Here is an 18,293-nt window from a genome sequence, read left to right on the forward strand (position 1 = left end):
TAGTCAGAAGTACAGGTAACAACCTGGGCTGCAGCTAGCGTCTGAAGTGGAAAGGGGAGGACAGTCTTGTAGGACTGAACCCTTAGCCTGTGGAATCTGACTCTGTCTCTGGGTAGATAGCGTAAGAATTGAGTTGAATGGTAAGACACCCAGCTGGTATCAAGGAGACTTGCTTAGTGCCGGGACAAACCTCCTCCACAAATGTCAGAATTGAAGTGTTCACTGTGAGTAGTAAAGGAGACTCATGGGGAAGAAAAACACAGTAGGGAAGAACTAGGCTTTTCCCTACATAGAAAAAGAAAATCTGAGTTTTTTTCTCTATACACACCCCCTAAAGCTGGCAGGCACCACTCAGTTCCAACCAAGAGGGTTTGCTGACTTGTGAGAACTTTGGTTCCAAAATTTCAAGAGAAAATCATAATCTGTGTATTTATGAGAAATTTCTCAAATTTTAAATATTGGCAACACACATGGACCAAAAAAACCATAAATGTAGGTTGTATTCAGCTACCTTTACAACCTCTAGTATCAAGAATTTATTTTCAGATTTGCCAAATATTTACTTTTAAACCACAACATGGCTATAAAAGTGAGTTTAGAGAATTCATGGCGTTATGTGTTAAACTCAAAATGTTTTTGGTTATGTTTTATGAATGATGAATAATTTTGAAAAATGATCACGCAAAAACAGTACTTACTACTCAAATGCAAGACTTAACTAAGTATTTTCAAATCCTGCTTGTTTTCTGATCCAGGACAATCCACTCACTTTGCCTCCCACTTTATTTGCCTATAGAAAAATCACAACTCAACATTCAGAGCTAAAGAAGCATATTCAAGGGAAGCAAAAGGAGAGAAAGATGTGATAAATTACTTGCCTGCCGTGGCGAGGATCTGATAGAGACATTACCCACTTTATAAAAAGGTACAGTGTTGTCAACTCTGCCCTGAGACAGATTTGGCTATTCAATGGGTTCTTGTAAAAATGAAATTGAGACATAAAGAATACTGAGGAGAAAGAAGTGCCTCTCTTAGGGTTTTCCATTCGAAAACTTCATTTACTAACTTTACATTGCTCTTTAAGAAGGCAGTTTTTCAAAAACTGCAATTTCAAGGATGTGTATGTCCAACGTTCCTTAGTCTTTGACTTTGGGGAGTATGATGAGAATGGTCAGCTCAGGGGCACCCTGAGTCTTTGAATTCTTTTCAACAAAGGTACCATTATTATCAGCTATCACCAGGACATTGGTCATAGAAGTTCTCTTTGACCCAGTTCTATTTAAACAGGCAATTCCATGACTTCACTACATGCAACTACCCTTTTGTTTACAGATAATGTGGCTGAAGGTATAATCTACACACTCCCCATATCTAAAAATTTCTTATTTTTGAGATTTCAGTTGGGCATCAAAGTAATAGGAGCAAAAAGTGATAACATGACCTTTTTATTAAAAAAAAATAATTATATATATATATATATATATATATATATATATATACAATAGGAATGTTTTGAAATAGTAAGAGCAAATACAATTTTGATTTAAACCATGTGGGAAAAGCTTGATATTTAAAAGAAACTCAGTGGGAAATCAAAGCACAGAGAATCCTTTCGAAATGCAAACAACCACTCCAAGGAAATTATATTGATATATGTAGAAAGAATGTTTTAAGTTAAGATGCACGTATATACAGATGAACCCATTTGCAAGGCAGAAATAAAGACACAGATTCAGAGAACAAACGTATGGACACCAAAGGGGGAAAGCAGGGGGGGTGGGGTGATGGTGGTGGGATGAATTGGGAGATTGGGATTGACAGATATACGCTAATATGTATAAAACAGATAACTAATAAGAACCTGCTTAAAATAAATAAATAAATAAATAAGGAAGGGGAAAAAAAAGAACCTTCTGTATAGCTCAGGGAACTCTACTCAATACTCTGTAATAACCTATATGGGAATAGAATCTAAAAAAGAGTGGACATATGTATATGTATAACTGATTCACTTTGCTGTACAGCAGAAACTAACGCAACATTGTAAATCAACTAAACTCCAATTAAACTTAATTTAAAAGTATTTAAAAAACAAACAAAAAAAAAGGATGCACGTACAAGGCCACTTAATTCACCAGACTGATCCAATCACGTTACATGAATGCAAACAAAAATCCCCACTTTGTTGTGTTGCAATGAAATCTCTTACTTTGCTTCGAGATAATGCTCCTGGTTACTTCTTTCGATTGTCCACACAGTCACTGCACTTGGACTTGACAAGCACAACTGGTGCCAGTTCATGGGGTTAAAAGTCATCTGGCTCACATCTATACCGGGTTGTGATTTCTTGCACAAAATGACACCCGATTCCCAGTTCCTGAGAGGAAAATTGAGTTTGGTGAAAAATAATTCGTTTGAGCTTCATATCTTGAGAACATTTATCTAATTATCTGAAAACAATTTATATAAATTGAGAATTTATGATATAACTTATTAATCTATGATCTTAATATCAAATTTATAAATAATTATGCTTATCATTATAGTGTGCCCTCCTAGGGAAGCAAAATAACTATTTTAAAATATTACTCTTCAATATGCTACTAAGGCTGTTTTATCTCCTTATCAAATTTGGATTTGGGGCTTCCCTGGTGGCGCAGTGGTTGAGAGTCCGCCTGCCGATGCAGGGGACGCGGGTTCGTGCCCCGGTCCGGGAAGATCCCACATGCCGCGGAGCGGCTGGGCCCGTGAGCCATGACCGCTGAGCATGCGTGTCCGCAGCCTGTGCTCCGCAACGGGAGAGGCCACAACAGTGAGAGGCCCGCGTACCGCAAAAAAAAAAAAAAAAAAAAAAAAAAAAAATTTGGATTTGACCCATTCAAATCTAGAAAATGGAATATATCATCACATTTGCTGAAAAGTAAGTGTAGGTACCTAAATCTCTTCGTACACATGAGTACTCCTCATAGATCGAGACGTGCTGTACACACTGATGCCAGTAGACCATTTACTGAGCTTTTAAAATCATAATACTAGTACCTTGAAACAGACTAAATCATTTACCTATTTGAGAGAATATCGTGAATGCCTATCACAAGCAAGTTCCTTTGCTAGATGACATACACAGAAAAAAAATTAATGTTGAGCTGTCTGACTCCTGAATGGACTCCTGAAGTGGTTTGCGAATTGGAACTAATAGGTGTGGAGCTCGCCTTGTCTATCAGCTCCCTCCTGCTTCCACCTCTTTCCATCCCCGTCACAAAGGTCCCATCCATCAATATCAACCTTGCTGGTACCACTGGTTCCCTGGATTTTTTGACTTTCTGCCTCAGATGCCTGGGAAAACCCATTAACCCTGGATGGATACAACTGAAAGCCTGGGCAGTTGACAGAAAAGAAGAAAGATCACAGGACTAAGTGTGTCAGTGACATTATAAATTCATGGTTACCACCCCCAGGGACCCTCTATACCACCTCCAGTCCTGCTATGTTTCTCTGGTTGGTTTTCTCTCCTGTTCTCTAAAGTGCTGATTTTTTAATACTCTCCACTTTCCTGAAGCCTCAAACTCCTCCACCTCTTTCTTACTCTCAGTAAATGATTTCCACAAAGAAAACAGAGGCCATCAGCTGAGAATTCCTCCAAATTTCTGCTAGCGAGTGTAGTGACCTGCCAGGATCTGTATCATTCTTTCCCTCTCCTCTTCTGTTACACTGAAGGCATATCCTTCCTCCTGCCTAAGGCCAATTTCACCACCTGTGCTCTGGACCCTACAGGTCCTGACTTCTTAGGAACGTTAGTTTATCCATTGTTCCTTCTCTTCTGCATCTTCAGATTCTCCCTCTCTCCTGACTCCTCCCTGTCAGCACTTAAATTAAGCGCTCATCTGTACTATCTTAAAAAAAAAAAAAAAAAGCCCTCCCTCAGTCTCACCCTTCCACGTCTCTCTCCCTCCCTTCGAGCCAGACTTCCCTAGCGAGTTGTTCTAAACTCACCGCCTCCTCTTTCTCACGCCCACTCTCTCCTCACTCCAGGAAATCTGCATCCCATCACCACCATTCCATCGACAAAGCTGTGTGTCTCCAAGATCCACTGACATCCGCCTTCATCTCAAACCCAGCAGGCACTTCTCAGTCCTTGTCTAACTTCACTTCTGCAGAATTGGACTCCGCTCACCACAACTACCTTCTGGGATGACTCTTGGACTCTCTGTCACACGGCTCTTATGGGACACCCCATACCTGTCGGCCTCGCACTGTCTCTGGGACCTGGACCACCTCTTCTGCCTAGCTGACTCGGTGGCTGTCCAGCAGTGTAGGCTTCAACTAACTTCACGGGCACACCTCATGCCCGCTCCACACGCACAGGGCCATCCCAGGTTGCAATAAATCTGAAAGCGTGGCGGAGTTAATACCCTGGGCTGGGAAACTTTGATTGATAGGGTAACGGGAGTAGGTGGGTAAGTTCCCATATCTTCCTCTCCCTTCCCCAGCCCCCTGTGTCATAGCCCAGGGACTGTCCATGTTCACAAGAGTCCATTACGGCCTCTCAGAAGACCACCTGCGGGACAGAGCAGCCAAGTGGTACCCAGTAAAGTAATGCACATTCACATTGGCTCCTTCCCCTTCCCTGCCCCCTTTTCCAGCTTGCCTCCCACCTGGAACTTTACTCCCTCCTAAAGAAGTCGCTGGTGAGCTTCCGCCTCAGGCTCTGCTTTCTCTGGAATCCAGGCTGAGGCATATTTTGGAACCTCCATGCCTCTGTCCCTCTTTGCTCCGTGACTGCTCCTTCTGAGTGTCCTGTGAGATCCCTCTGCCTCTTTCAATCCCTTTTATTGGTCTTCCTCTAGGTTCTATCTGAGGTTCCTCTGTAGGTGCTCTAATCCACTTTTCGCACTTTGATTACTAATCTGATGTAACAACAACCAAATGTTAATCTCCAGCCCTCTCTCCTGTGCTCTGGGTCTGGCTATCTAGGACAGTGACAGATTGTGTCTCTCAACATCTGTTCTCCATTTCTTCCTCTGAGTAACAGAACCCCTGGTTTTTAGCCAGGCACATGTCACCCACAGTGAGGACCATATTTCCCAGCTTCCCTTGCAGCTTGATTTGACTTGTGACTAAGCTGGCCAGTGGGATCTAAGTGGCAGTGGAGTGTGCAGCTCCCAGGCTGGGCATTCCAACAAATGTTTGTGCCCTTCCCCTTATGCTTTTCCTTTCCACATGGCTCCCCAGAATACATGGCTGGTGCCCCACTTCAGACTAGAGATGAGGGCAACACGCTAGGGGTAGGAGAACAACAAAATAGGGTGGACAGGTCCCAGACACTGGGGAGCCACCAGACCAGCCATGGGCTGCTCATACCTGTACTGCTGCATGGGAGGGAAAGAAACTTCAGTCTTGTTTAAGCCACCTCTTTAGGGTGATTTGGGCTTCTGTGACAGCAACTGAACCTAAATCCTAACTGATATATCAACTGCCAACTGGACATCCCCATTTCTTTATCTCAGGCACACTCAGCTGTCCCAACTCATCTTCCCCATTGCCTCGTCCAACCTCCCTCCACCCATGCTCTCTATATCTTTCTGAAAAGCACCACAACGTCCTCAAGTTTCCCAAGTCACAACTCTGGGTAAAACCCTCAACTGTCCCTCTCCCTCAGCACCACGCCCAACATTCAGTCGGTCACCAAGCCTCATGGTACTGCCTCCTAAACATCTCCACTTTTCTCTGTCCCTATACTCACCACCCCAGTCCATGCCACAACCACCTCTCATCTGGACCACCACAGCCTCCTAATTGATGTTCATGGCTTACTTCCCTCCAATATCCTTCCATGATGTGACTAGGAGTGTCCTTACATGCAGATCTAATCATGTCACATCCCTGGTTAAAATCCTTAATAGTCTCCCAATGTCTCTAGGATAAAGGATGTGCCTACTAGCATGACTTATACATAGGGTGAGTATCCTTCTGTATTAATTATTGATAACATACCCCTTTCACTCTCACAAGTGTCCTGATTTGGATGGTAAACTACATGGTCACATATTTACAAGGCTGCTCATGAGCTGGCCTCAGACTGTCCCTCTGGGCTTGCCTCTCATGGCTGATCTCTTGTCCTCATCATTATGATCTCTTAATTAAATCTGCAAACTCGCCATATTTTCTGACCTCATGGCCTTTGCACATGCCTTTCCTCTGCTTAGAATCCTCTTCCTTTTCCTCTTCACAAAGCTGATTCCTACTCATCCTTTAAGTACTGCTATGGTTGAATTGTGTCCCCCACAATTCAAGGGTGGATGTCCTCACCCTCAGTATCTCAGAATGTGACCTTATTTGGAAGGAGGGTCTTTACTGAATTAAAAGAAGCCATTTAGGGTGGCCCTACTCCAATATGACTAGTATCCTTATAAAAAGGGGAAATTAAGAGACAGATGCACATACAAGGAGAACACCATGTGAACACGAAGACAGTTATTCACAATCTGGAACAGATTGTCCCTCACAGTCCTCAGCAGGAGCCAACCCTGCTGACACCTTGATCTCAGAATTCAGGCCTCCAGAACTGTGAGACAATAAACTTCTATGCTTAAGCCACTCCGTTTGTGGTACTTTGTTAATGGCAGCCCTAGAAAACCAATACAACCATCAACAGGTGAGTGGGTAAACAAACTGTGGTACATCCATACCATGGAATAGAAAGGAATGAACTATTGAAACACAGAGTACATGAGAGAATTTCAAAATAATTGTGCTGCATGGAAGAAGCCAGACCAAAAAATAGAGTATATAATGTATGTGCAATTCTAGAAAAAGCAAAGTAATCCAGAGTGTGAGTAAACACATCAGTGGTTCCCTGGGGCCGAGGGGCAGGGCAACGATGGTGTATAGGAATGTGTGGCAAGAGCCAGTAAGGAAGGGTCTGAAGAGCAAAGGGAAACTTTTGGAGGTGATGGATATATTCATTATCCTGATTATGGTGATGATTTATGGGTAAGTCAAAAGTTATCAAGTTGTGTGTGTGTGTGTGTGTGTGTGTGTGTGTGTGTGTGTGTGTATGAGCAGTATATTATACACCAGTCATACCTCAGTAAAGCTGTTTTTTAAAAAAGTAACTCTGCATAAACTAAGTGTTGTTCTCAGGATCTAGATTATTACATTTTTTCCTGAGAAATGCTGGTATGTAAGGAGCGTCCTCAACCATTGGTGGAACATTCTGTATTTCCCCTTAATAAGATAAATTCCCCCCTGAAGCAGTTTATATTATGGATGGAAGAGTGAGTGCAGCTTTGAAGGTGGCCACATGAAGTGACCCAGAAAAGACCAGGCATGTGTCTTATTCACAAGTATTTCCTCTACAGCTGGAAAATGGGATATAATGTTCCATTCTCTGAACATATAATTGTTCCAACGTCCCTAAAAACAATTACTCAGACTGAGCTCTAATATAGAGACCATCTTAATTTCAACATTAGTGGAAAATATGAAAATAATTCAAAGGTACAATTTGTTTTAAGAAAAGATGAAACTTTATGTACTTATCCATGTGCTCTGTACCTGACAAAGGAAATATTATAACAGGTTAACAAAAAGAGAAAGACGGTAATTAAGCTCTTTTAGCTTTTGCCCTGCCAATTTTCTGCCTGAAAGTAGTGACTATATTAAACCTTATGATTAGGACTTTTATTCCTTCCATTTTTCCTTGTTCTGGATTTTTCATGTATATGTCCTTTGATACAATCCAGAAGGACAGGATTAAAATGTGACCCAATGAAAGGAATTCTGCAGGAGGCTGCAACTTACCAGAGGGCCAGTTCAAATTCTGGGAGGGAGGAGTAACTAGCCAGGTAGGTGCCACAGTAACTGAATGAAAGTAAAGTGTAGTCCAGAAGAACATTGCCTAAAATACAAAATCCATTACAAGGATTTAACCATTATGTTCAGATTAACTATAGTCTTATAGTTTAATTTCCCTTATCTAATAATTTTTATGTAATTCAAAAGCATTTGGCTCCTGGAATAAGAGATGTCTTGGTTGATTTCTAACACTATTAACAGAAAGCTATGAGCTAAGTTCAGATACATGTTTAAAAGATTTTAGAGTGAATTAAGACCACAAGGTCACTCTCTCTAGTCTTCAGTGCAAAACTGAGCATGCTGCACCATGTATGTCCCCATTTGGCTTGAAACGGCCCAAGAACCATAAAATATTCCATAAATATATGAAACATGGTAATTAGAAAAATTATTCAAACAACTTGAAAAACCCTGGGGAGTTGTAGTAATTCTAGCTTACTTCCATATCTCTGACTCTTAGGCCATATCTGGCCCTTAGCTTAGTATCTTCCAGTTCTTGGAACAACTATAAAAGGTCTATTCTCATTTGTACCTACAGCTGAAGAAATGAAACGTGACATTAAAAGTCTTAGCAACAATGTGTTTAAAATGTGCATCATGAGGATGCTAAAACAGGGAAATGTCGGCTTCTGACTCCTTGCATATGAGCCTCTGGTTTCCCCTCCTTTATCTGCTCTTCTTCAGTGTGGTTCCATAGATGCAAGCTTTGCCTTCTCCTATGTCTGTCTGTACATTCATGTCTTTGTATCAATTTTTACCCCTACCTTCAACAAAAAAGAATGCTATCAATTTCACTGCACTGTGCCTAGCAATTAGGAACTTTAGAAAAATTTGTGAACTTGATAAGCAGAATAACCTCATCTTGGTTTAAAAGACGCTTTTTAAAATGAATATTGAGATGGAAGAGTTTTTATGTTTTTGGTCGTTGGTAGTCTTGTAGTTTGGGCAAGTTCCATTGTTCTAATGAATATCTGTCTTTTTTCTTATTGTTTCATAAATGCTCTGAAAATGTTTGGTCATCCTTGTTCCAAATATTTCCCTCAGTTTATTATTTGCCTGTTAATTTTTCATGTATTTTTGATGTTCATAAGATTTAAATTTGTATGTAATCAAAAACATGTCTTTCTATTTAAAATTTTATCCTTCGTGTGAAACGTTCTTTCCCATCCTCAAATTATTTCAGTTTTCTACCACGTTTTTTCTACTTTTCAATGGGTTTGTTGTTTATAATGAACTCTTATTTTTGTTTGATATATGTTTTGATGTACAGTATGACATGAGTACCGAACTTGATACTTTTGTTCTCATAGTTTTAATACCACTGTTGAATAATCCATATCATCTACTGTGTGCATATGTGTAGGGGAGCATCTTCATCATGTACTTAGCTGTATATATTCTAGAGTCTGTCCCTAGCCTTCAGCTCTTCCATTGATGGAGTGATCCCTGCACCAATACAACACTCTACATAACTATAGCACCATAATGCTAAGAGGGCCCTCTGCCTTGGCATCAATCTCTTTCAAATTATTCCCATTCTCTACTTTTTGTTCTGGAAGAATATTCATTTCATTTAAGTACTCCTGGCTCTCTAAAACATATGATAAACCTATGAATTATACTCTGTGAAGATATGAGAAATATTTTTATAATAACTGGACTCTCCATGCAGGAATATGCCTATGTTTAAATATTTTATATCAGTGATTTTTGTAGTTTTCTTCCTTAAGGTCAGTCACATTTCTTCTTTGGAGTATTCCTAAGTGTTTAAATCTTCTAATTGTATGGATATTTATTTTGAAACCAGCATCTTACTGAGCATTATTTTATTAGTCCCAGTATACTATTATGCATTAACTCCTTCCCCATAGGTATAATTTTTCAGTTTCATATTTTGTTGCGTTGGCTAGAAACTCCACGTTGGTTTTAATATTAGTGGTAACAACAGGCATCCTTGATGACTTAGTCCTAATTTTATTATAAATGTCTTTAGAGTTTCATTATTCAATATTAGTGTTGGCTATTGGTTTGAATTAACTTTCAATTGCTTGTACAGGGCTACAGCCAAATAATAAAGCTGGGGAAATTATTTTTAATTTTATTTTTAATTAAAAAATATTTTATTGGAGTATAATTGCTTTACAATGTTGTGTTAGTTTCTGCTGTACAGCAAAGTGAATCAGTTATATGTAGACATATGTCCCCTTTTTTAGATTTCCTTCCCATTTAGGTCACCACAGAGCATTGAGCTCCCTGTGCTATACAGCAGGTTCTCATTAGTTATCTATTTTATACATAGTAGTGTATACATGTCAATCCCAAACTCCAGTTCATCCCACCCCACCCCTCTTGGTATCCATAAGTTTGTTCTCTACATCTGCGTCTCTATTTCTGTAAAGATGTGGAAATTTTAAAAATGAAGGGTAGTTACGGTCCATGTACAGGCATACTTTGGAGATATGGGTTTGGTTTCAAAGCACCACAATAAAGCAAATATTGCAATAAAGTGAGTAACAAATTTTCTTCGTTTCCCAGTGCATATAAAAGTCATATTTATACTGTAGTCTATTAAGTGTGCAATATCATTATGCCTAAAAAAATAATTTCCTTAATTTAAAAATATTTTATTACCAAAAGATGCTAAGCATCATCTCAGCCTTAAGTGAGTCATAATCTTTTTGCTGGTGGAGGGGCTTGCCTCCGTGTTGATGGCTGCTGCCTGATGAGGGTGGTGATTGCTGAAGGTTGGGGTGGCTGTGGCTATTTATTAAAATAAGACAATGAAGTTTGCCACATCAACTGACTCTTCCTTTCATGAACGATTTCTTTGCAGCACACAATGCTGTTTGGTAGCATTTTACCCAGGGTAGAACTCCTTTCAAAATTAAAGTCAATCTTCTCAAACTCTGCCACTGCTTTATCAACTAAGTTTATGTAATATTCTAAACCTTTTCTTGTCATTTCAACAACCTCATAGCATCTTCACCAGGAATAGATTCCAACTCAAGAAGCCACTTTCTTTGCTCATCCATAAGAAGAAACTCCTCATCTCTTCAAGTTTTACAATGAGATTGCAGCAATTCAGTCACATCTTCAGGCTCCATTTCTCATTCTAGTTCTCCTGCTATTTCCACCATATCTGCAATTACTTCCTCCGCTAAAGTCTTGAACCCCTCAGTCATCCATCAGGGTTGGAATCAACTTCTTCCAAACTCCTGTTAATATTAATATTTTAACCTCTTTCAATGAATCACGAATGTTCTTAATGGCATCTAGAATGGTAAACCCTTTCCAGAAGGTTTTCAATTTACTTTGCCCAGATCCATCAGAAGAGTCAGTATCTATTGCAGTCCTACAAAATGTATTTCTTGAATAATAAGACTTGAAAGTTGAAATTACTCCTTGATCCATGGGGTGCAGAAGGGATGTTGCATTAGCAAGCTATGAAAACAACATTAATCTCATTGTACATCTCCACCAGAGCTCTTGGGTGACCAGGTGCACTGTCAATAAGCAGTAATATTTTGAAAGGAATCTTCTTTTCTAAGCAGTAGGTCTCAATAGTGAGCTTAAAATATTCAGTAAGTCATGTTGTAAACAGATGTGCTGTCGTCCAGGATTTGTAGAGTACAGGCAGAGTAGACTTACCACAGTTCTTAAAGGTCCTAGGATTTTCAGAATAGTAAATGGGCACTGACTTCAACTTCAAGTCACAAGCTGCATTAGCCCCTCACAAGAGAGTCAGCCTATCTTTTGAAGTTTTGAAACTAGGCATTGACTTCTCTTCTCTAGCTATAAAAGTCCCACAAGGTATCTTCTTCCAATAGAAGGCTGTTTCATCTACATTGAAAATCTGTTGCTTAGTGTAGCCACCTTTATTAATTATCTTAGCTAGATCTTCTAGATAACTTGCTGCAGCTACTACATCAGCACTTGCTGCTTCACCTTACACTTTTATGTTAGGGAGATGACTTCTTTCCTTAAACCTCATGAACCAACCTCTGGTAGCTTCAAACTTTTCTTCTGCAGCTTTCTCACCTCTCTCAGCCTTCACAGAATTAAAGCGAGTTAGGGCCTTGCTCTGGATTAGGTTTTGGCTTAAGGAAATATTGTGGCTGTTTGATCTTCTATCCAGACCACTAAAACTTCCTCCATATCAGCAATGAGACTGTTTTGCTTTCTTATCATTTGTGTGTTCACTGGAGTAGCACTCTGAATTTCCTTCAAGGACTCTTCCTTTGCATTCACCACTTGGCTAACAATTTGGTGCAAGAGGCCTAGCTTCCGGTCTATCTGGGCTTTTGACATGCCTTCTTCACTAAGCTTAATTATTTCTAGCTTTTGATTTAAAGTGAGATATGTGCGACTCTTCCTTTCACTTGAACACTTAGAGGCTATTGTAGGGTTACTAATGGGCCTAATTTCAATACTGTTGTGTCTCAAGGAATAGGGAGGCCTGAGGAGAGGGAGAGAGACAGGGGAATGGCTGTTTGGTGGAACAGTCAGAGCATATACAAAATTTAGAGATTAAGTTTGCCATCTTATTTGGGTGTAGTTTGTGGCACCCCAAAACAAATAAAATAGTAACATCAAAGATCACTGATCACCATAACAAATATAATAATGGGGAAAGTTTGAAAAATTGCACAGAGACAAGAAGTGAGCAAATACTATTGTAAAAATGGTGTCAATAGACTTGCTCAATGCAGGGTTGCCACAGACCTTCAATGTGTAAAAAATGCAGTATCTATGAAGCATAATAAAGCAAAGCACAATAGAACAAGATATGCCTGTAGACGGTTCCCAATGTATGAATGGGTTATGTTTTAAATGTTGTTTTAGTCTGTTAAGAACACAGACAAATTTCCCCACAAATAAAATGTTAAATTACAGTGAATATCCTTGGCATGATCCAAACACTTCTCTGATCATAAGCTACAGAACTGAGACCAGCCTCAAGACTTCCTAAGCTTTCTGTTCAAGATGTGTTAAGTGAGGAAATCGTTACATGGAGGCCCTAGTATATGTGCAACAGCCCAGCCTGGGTCAGATGTATCTATGAATGAGTCAATAATAACTTAAATTGTAGGAAACATTGATTGACATTGTATATATGACATATATATATTATATATATATACACTTCATATATATATATATGAAATGTATTATATAATTACATATGTTACACTTAATTTCATTTATTATCACCACAGCCTTAACAGTAGATACCATTATCCCCATTTCATGGATAAGGAAATTGAGGCTCAGAGACTTATCTTTAGAAGTTATACAACATCCATTCAGTTAGATTTTCCATAAATCATAAGAAAATACTGTTCTGAAAAAGGTTTACAAACAACATTTAGTGCTCTAACAGAGTGTTCTAGCCCAGTGATTCTCAAGTTTAACGTGCGTATGAATCACCTAAGGAATCTGGTTAAAACGCAGATTACAATTCAGTAGGTCCTGGATGACAGCAGAGTTTCTGCATTTATAATAAGCATCCTAGGTAACGCAATGCTAATTGTAAGCAGACCACATATTAAGTAGCAAGGTTCTAGCCTACTTAATTAAATTCTAAGTGATCAGCCTGATTCCTTCCTTATAAATGTGTATTACCAAAAAACAAAACAAATAAAAAACCCACCAAAACTGAAAAAACAATCCTTCAAAAACAAAAAGACTTCATTTATAAGAGCTAGATCTGGTCACATCTTAAAACAAAATCCTTCAGTCATGGCAGAGGAAGCGTCTTGTAAGATACCTTTTAATTTGATCCTTCTGGTTAATCCAGGAAAGTTGTATATGTAGATGAGGGGTCTCAGCCGCCGGTCAGAAAAAGCCACAACCTCATGAGGAACGTTAGTTGCCACGACACCCACAATTCCATTCATACACTGGAGTACAGTCTTTTTCTTGGTTTCAATATTAATAAATATTATGAAATTCCCACAAGGGTAGCAAATGGTGCTGTCGTTGACAAAATGAACATTCTGCCTGGGGAATCCTTGCACCCATCTTTGGGAAAAGATACGTCAACATCAATAAAATACATTTCAAATGCTTTTTCTTTCTTTCTTTTTTAAACAAAAGATCATCAAAATTTTTGAAACATATCTATTCTCTTTTCACCCCCTTTCTGCCCAAACACACAAGGTTGCTGTGAGACCAGTCTGAGTCCAGGCACTACAGAAACTTAAATGCCACCTAAAGTTCCACAGGTCTCAAGAACCTTCTTCAGAGAGCTTTTCCAGTGAAGCACAACCTCTGTTCAAACTTGAAAAAATCTCAGAAGGATCTCTGGGGTTTTGTATACTTGGAAAAGAAAATGTAAAAACAGAGAGAGAAAAGAGCTTGGTCCTAATTGAAAACAGGGTGCATCCTGGTCCTTACCTTTAAAATTAGTTTTGATTTTTAAAAGAAACGTTAAAAAAACAACTTTGAATAGGACTGCCTGCTTTATGGTTGTGAGCCCAGTAGGGAAATTGCTTCTTTACAAAGATGGAGCATGTGTAGCCATATTTTAGATCTAAAATGTAGAGATAAATGCAGCAAGTAAAAGGAATAAGTCAACATGAATGAAAAGATTAGCACACAAAAGTAACATATTTTTAAGTAAGGATTGTTTGGTGAGTGTAAGCTAGACCAAGGAGAGAGAGAGACTGAGAAGAGGGGGAGAGTCTACCTCTATTTAAATAGTAAAGATATGCTTAAAGATGGTGGAGAGGGCAAGAGAAAGACACTGGTTTGGAGAGAAACTTCATGGGAATGGAGAGTACAGCCAGGACTGGTGGAAGATGCTGTGTGAACATAGGGCAGGTAAAACTCTAGAATGTGGAAGGAGAGCAATACCAGCTTACACCTGGGCAGCGCTTTATGCTTTTCAAAGGCCAGTATAAGTGCAAACAAATCCAGAGTCGGTGGATAGGAGATAGAAGGAAGGGATTGATGGCCCTAACCTTGGGGAAAATCACCAAAGCCCACTAGGATGGGAGGAGGGCTGTCATTGGGATGGGGGTGGGGAGTGGGGAATATATATGAAAGCAAAACGGATCACTGAAGGTAAAATAGCCAAAAAGAGGAGGCAGAAATGGAGAGTGGAGGAGTGCAGTACTGGGTAAGCCAGCGAGGGTTGGGGTCACAGCATAGTGAGGGACGGAGGGGTGGGGCGTGGAAAGAGCTGGAAATGTGGTCATTGAATAAGGGGACGAGGGGAATGGAGAGAAGTCACAGAGAAAGGAAGTCTGCAGGAAGGCGTTGGGGGTTGAAGGAAAAGAGGTCGAATTTGCGTGAAAGCAGGTCTACAGGGATGGGAGGAAGCGGATAGGGAGAGGATGCAGTTCTGAGGGAAGAATTTCCACTAGACGAGTCAGTCGCGGGGCCGCGAACGCCTCACCTCACAGACAGGGACGCGCCGAGGGCGACGTTGTGGGCTTCATCTCGCTCCCGGCCTTGCGCCATGGGCCGTGTGTCTCTCAGCCGGGCCAGGGGCAGCAAACGCCAGACCCAGGCCAGTGTCTGCAACGGTTACACCGAGGCCCCGGGCTGCTGGGTTGGCGGTCTCCACTGTTTACACCGTATCCGGGAGACCGCAACCCCTGCGCCCATTGGCTCTGTCCTTTCAGCTGCTCCCTCTCGAGCCAAGCGGATTCGTGGAAGCGCTGACGGGTCTTGACCAATGGGAGAGCGGAGAGCGAAGCGAGGGGCTGGCCCCAAGGTGGGTGCTGGAGTGGCCCGGTACGGGGCGTATAATTACAAAATTAGTAAATATCAGTAGCAGACTTTAATATTGAGTGGTGACCGTGCCAGACGTCTTTCCAAGTGCGGTCAGATATTATTTCATTTAATATTCAAACCCCCAATCAGCCTCATTTTATAGAAAAGGAAAACAGGATAAGAGAATTAATTTGTCCAAGGCTACAAAACTGAGTGGGACTTAAAGCCAGATCTAGTCTAAATCTAGAGCTTCAAGCCTTTAATTACTTATTACACACTCTAATGGACCCTCAACTATTTCAAGGAGGCAGAAAGCTTCTGGAAGTAACTGATCAAAAGGTCAGCAGTTTTTCCTTGCCTCTTCCCTTCCCACTCAAACACTCTCTTGACCTCCCCTACTTTCCTTCTGCCCTCCCCCCTCTCCAGTCCTCTCCTCTTCCCTTCTATAGGTCTCTCCTTCTCATCTTGCCACCTTCTCTTCGTTTCATTCACAAATATTTACCCAGTATTACTGTGCATTGTGCTAGTTACTTGGAACAAAATAGTGAGCAAACCAGATACAGTTCCTTCCTTCGTGGAACTTAGAAGAACTTCCTTCTTGGTGGAGCCCAGGGAGTGAGGGATAGACATCCACTCTATTACACAAATGTAGGAATCACAGATTGAATTAAGAAGAAAAGGAAAATGATATTATAGGGCTTATGTTGTGGTCCTCTCCTGGTTGGATGGGTAGTGTCAGAGCTGGTTTCTGTGTGCACATGCTGTTTTCACTGAGATTTCAAGGATGAGGAGTGATTGCTGCGGGTAGAGGATGGGGAATGGGCAGAGAACAGTTTTTGTAAAGGAATTAAGGCAGGAAAACAGATGGCATGAACTGGGAAGGGCAGTGTGATTGGAGCAGAGGGGGATCAGTAGAAAACACTGAAGGCTGGAGAAGCAGCAAAGCACCAGGTAAAGGCCAAGTTGAGAATTCTGGTCTTTATCCTAAGAGCCACAGAAATATATTAAACGGTTTTAAAGAGAGGAATGACATGACCCGATTTATGTTTATAAAAGATCATTCTGGCTGCAGGAGGATTATCAATTGTGTAGGAGAGTAGAGAGAATAGAAATAGGAAGATCTGCTAGGAGTCGATTTCATGGTCCCAACAAGGGGAGCAAAGCAGGGTTGTCAGGCTGAGCACTACTGGCATTTGGGACTGGATGGGGGTGGGGGTGGGTCTCATGCCTTGCGGGATGTTTAGCAGCATCCCTGCCAGTAGCACCTCCACAGGTGTGACAATCAAAACTATCTATGGACATTGTCAAATGTCCCCTGGGGGACAAAATCACGCCCAGTTGAAAGCCACTGTTGAGTCCATGTGTTACAAATATCTTAAAGGTAAAAACCTGTAGACTATGTTGATGGATTGATAAAGAGGGGTAAGAGAGAAGGAAGAATCCAGGATGGTCCTGGGTGTCTGATTATCACAGTCAGAGATGGTTGTGTCCTTTGCTGAGGTGGCATGAGGAAGGAGTGGAGCTCTGTGTTTCTGCCTTGAAGAATTTCTTTGCTGAAATGCGAGTGCCAAACACAGGCAGTGCTTAGTGCGAGTGCCGAACACAAAACTGGCTGACAAAATCCCACATTGCTGGGTCACAGGGAGAAGTGTCTTGGACAACAGTCAAGCTTTCTCCTCTAGTGCTTCTTAAGCTCTGGGCAATTTCTGTTGCTGCTCCCTCACTAGTTGGCTTATTTGTATTTCCATCAAGCTCTCCATGCACCACCCCCCAAAACACAATATACCTTTAACTGCAACTTGAGCATTTTAAAGCCACCGCTAGAGAAGAATGTGATGAGGCAACTCCTGCCACTGCTCCCAGAGTAAATGGTAGGTAGAGGATGTAAGGTGGGCAGGAAGTGTGGACTCTGGGAAACAAATACGGACCTTGGCTGCGATCAGCTATGACTCTGGGAATCTGAACTTGCCCTGTGCTAGAGAAAAGGAGGAACTGAACAGAATCAAATTGAAAAAGCAATCTTGTGGCTATCTTACTCCACGAAATCCCGACTGGGTTTTAGATGAAAACAGAGGTCTCCAGCTGGGTTTCTGGGAAATATCCATGGCTGATACTCAGGAGAAGGTGCCCTGACCTCTGCACCATGCAGATCAGAGGAAGATGAGTGGCCTTTCTTTCTTAGTCGGGAAGGGGAAAGATAGACTATCCCAGAGAATGGACTGGGAGAGATAAATAAGGAAAATGAGTTCCAGCTCTCACTGTGAAAGATTTACTGATATCGGTAGGGGCACAAAGCACAAACCTCACAGCATTCAAGAGAAAAAAGCTGAGAACTCTGGAGCCAGAAAGGGGTTAATCACAGCAGTGTATCTTTCGGGTCGCAGTGGTGCTGGCAGAATATTGGGTGCTATTACCTGCTGTTACCATGACAGAGGCCTGAGTCCTTTAAAGCAGGGGACCCATGGCCAGAGCACCCCTTGCTGCATTTGTGAGTGGCACTATGTCACATGTGTTTGACAAACCATGTACTTAGTGAAAGACAAGAAAATGTCAGAGGAAGACTTTGTAACGGCTGATGAAAGGGGAAAACAGGGTTATTTTTAAGAAGTATGATAAAATACATTACAGTGTAACAAAAAGTTAGGTATTTATCCCTGTGGGTGGTACCTGGAGGTAGAGGGGCTTCACCATGGAGGCTTGTGAGGTTGCTTGGGGCA

At 41.1% G+C, this 18,293-nt stretch overlaps 1 protein-coding gene across 1 annotated transcript in view; it reads right to left on the reverse strand.

The window, feature by feature from the left end:
- CFAP43 (cilia and flagella associated protein 43) overlaps window positions 1-16,278 on the reverse strand; it is a 102,693-nt gene extending 86,415 nt beyond the window's left edge. The window contains exons 1-4 of the mRNA XM_022568835.3: window positions 15,257-16,278; window positions 13,625-13,878; window positions 7,804-7,900; window positions 2,210-2,377 (exon numbers count right to left, since the gene is read on the reverse strand). Coding sequence (XP_022424543.2) covers window positions 2,210-2,377; window positions 7,804-7,900; window positions 13,625-13,878; window positions 15,257-15,321 — 584 coding nt within the window. The 5' untranslated portion in view covers window positions 15,322-16,278. The remainder of the gene's footprint in view (window positions 1-2,209; window positions 2,378-7,803; window positions 7,901-13,624; window positions 13,879-15,256) is intronic.
- Between the last annotated feature and the right edge of the window lie 2,015 nt (window positions 16,279-18,293).

Source organism: Delphinapterus leucas, chromosome 16 (assembly GCF_059928025.1).
Source record: "Delphinapterus leucas isolate spDelLeu-1000000601 "Yukka" chromosome 16, BTC_Dleu_Yukka2, whole genome shotgun sequence".
In the NCBI taxonomy this organism is placed as follows: Eukaryota; Metazoa; Chordata; class Mammalia; order Artiodactyla; family Monodontidae; genus Delphinapterus; species Delphinapterus leucas.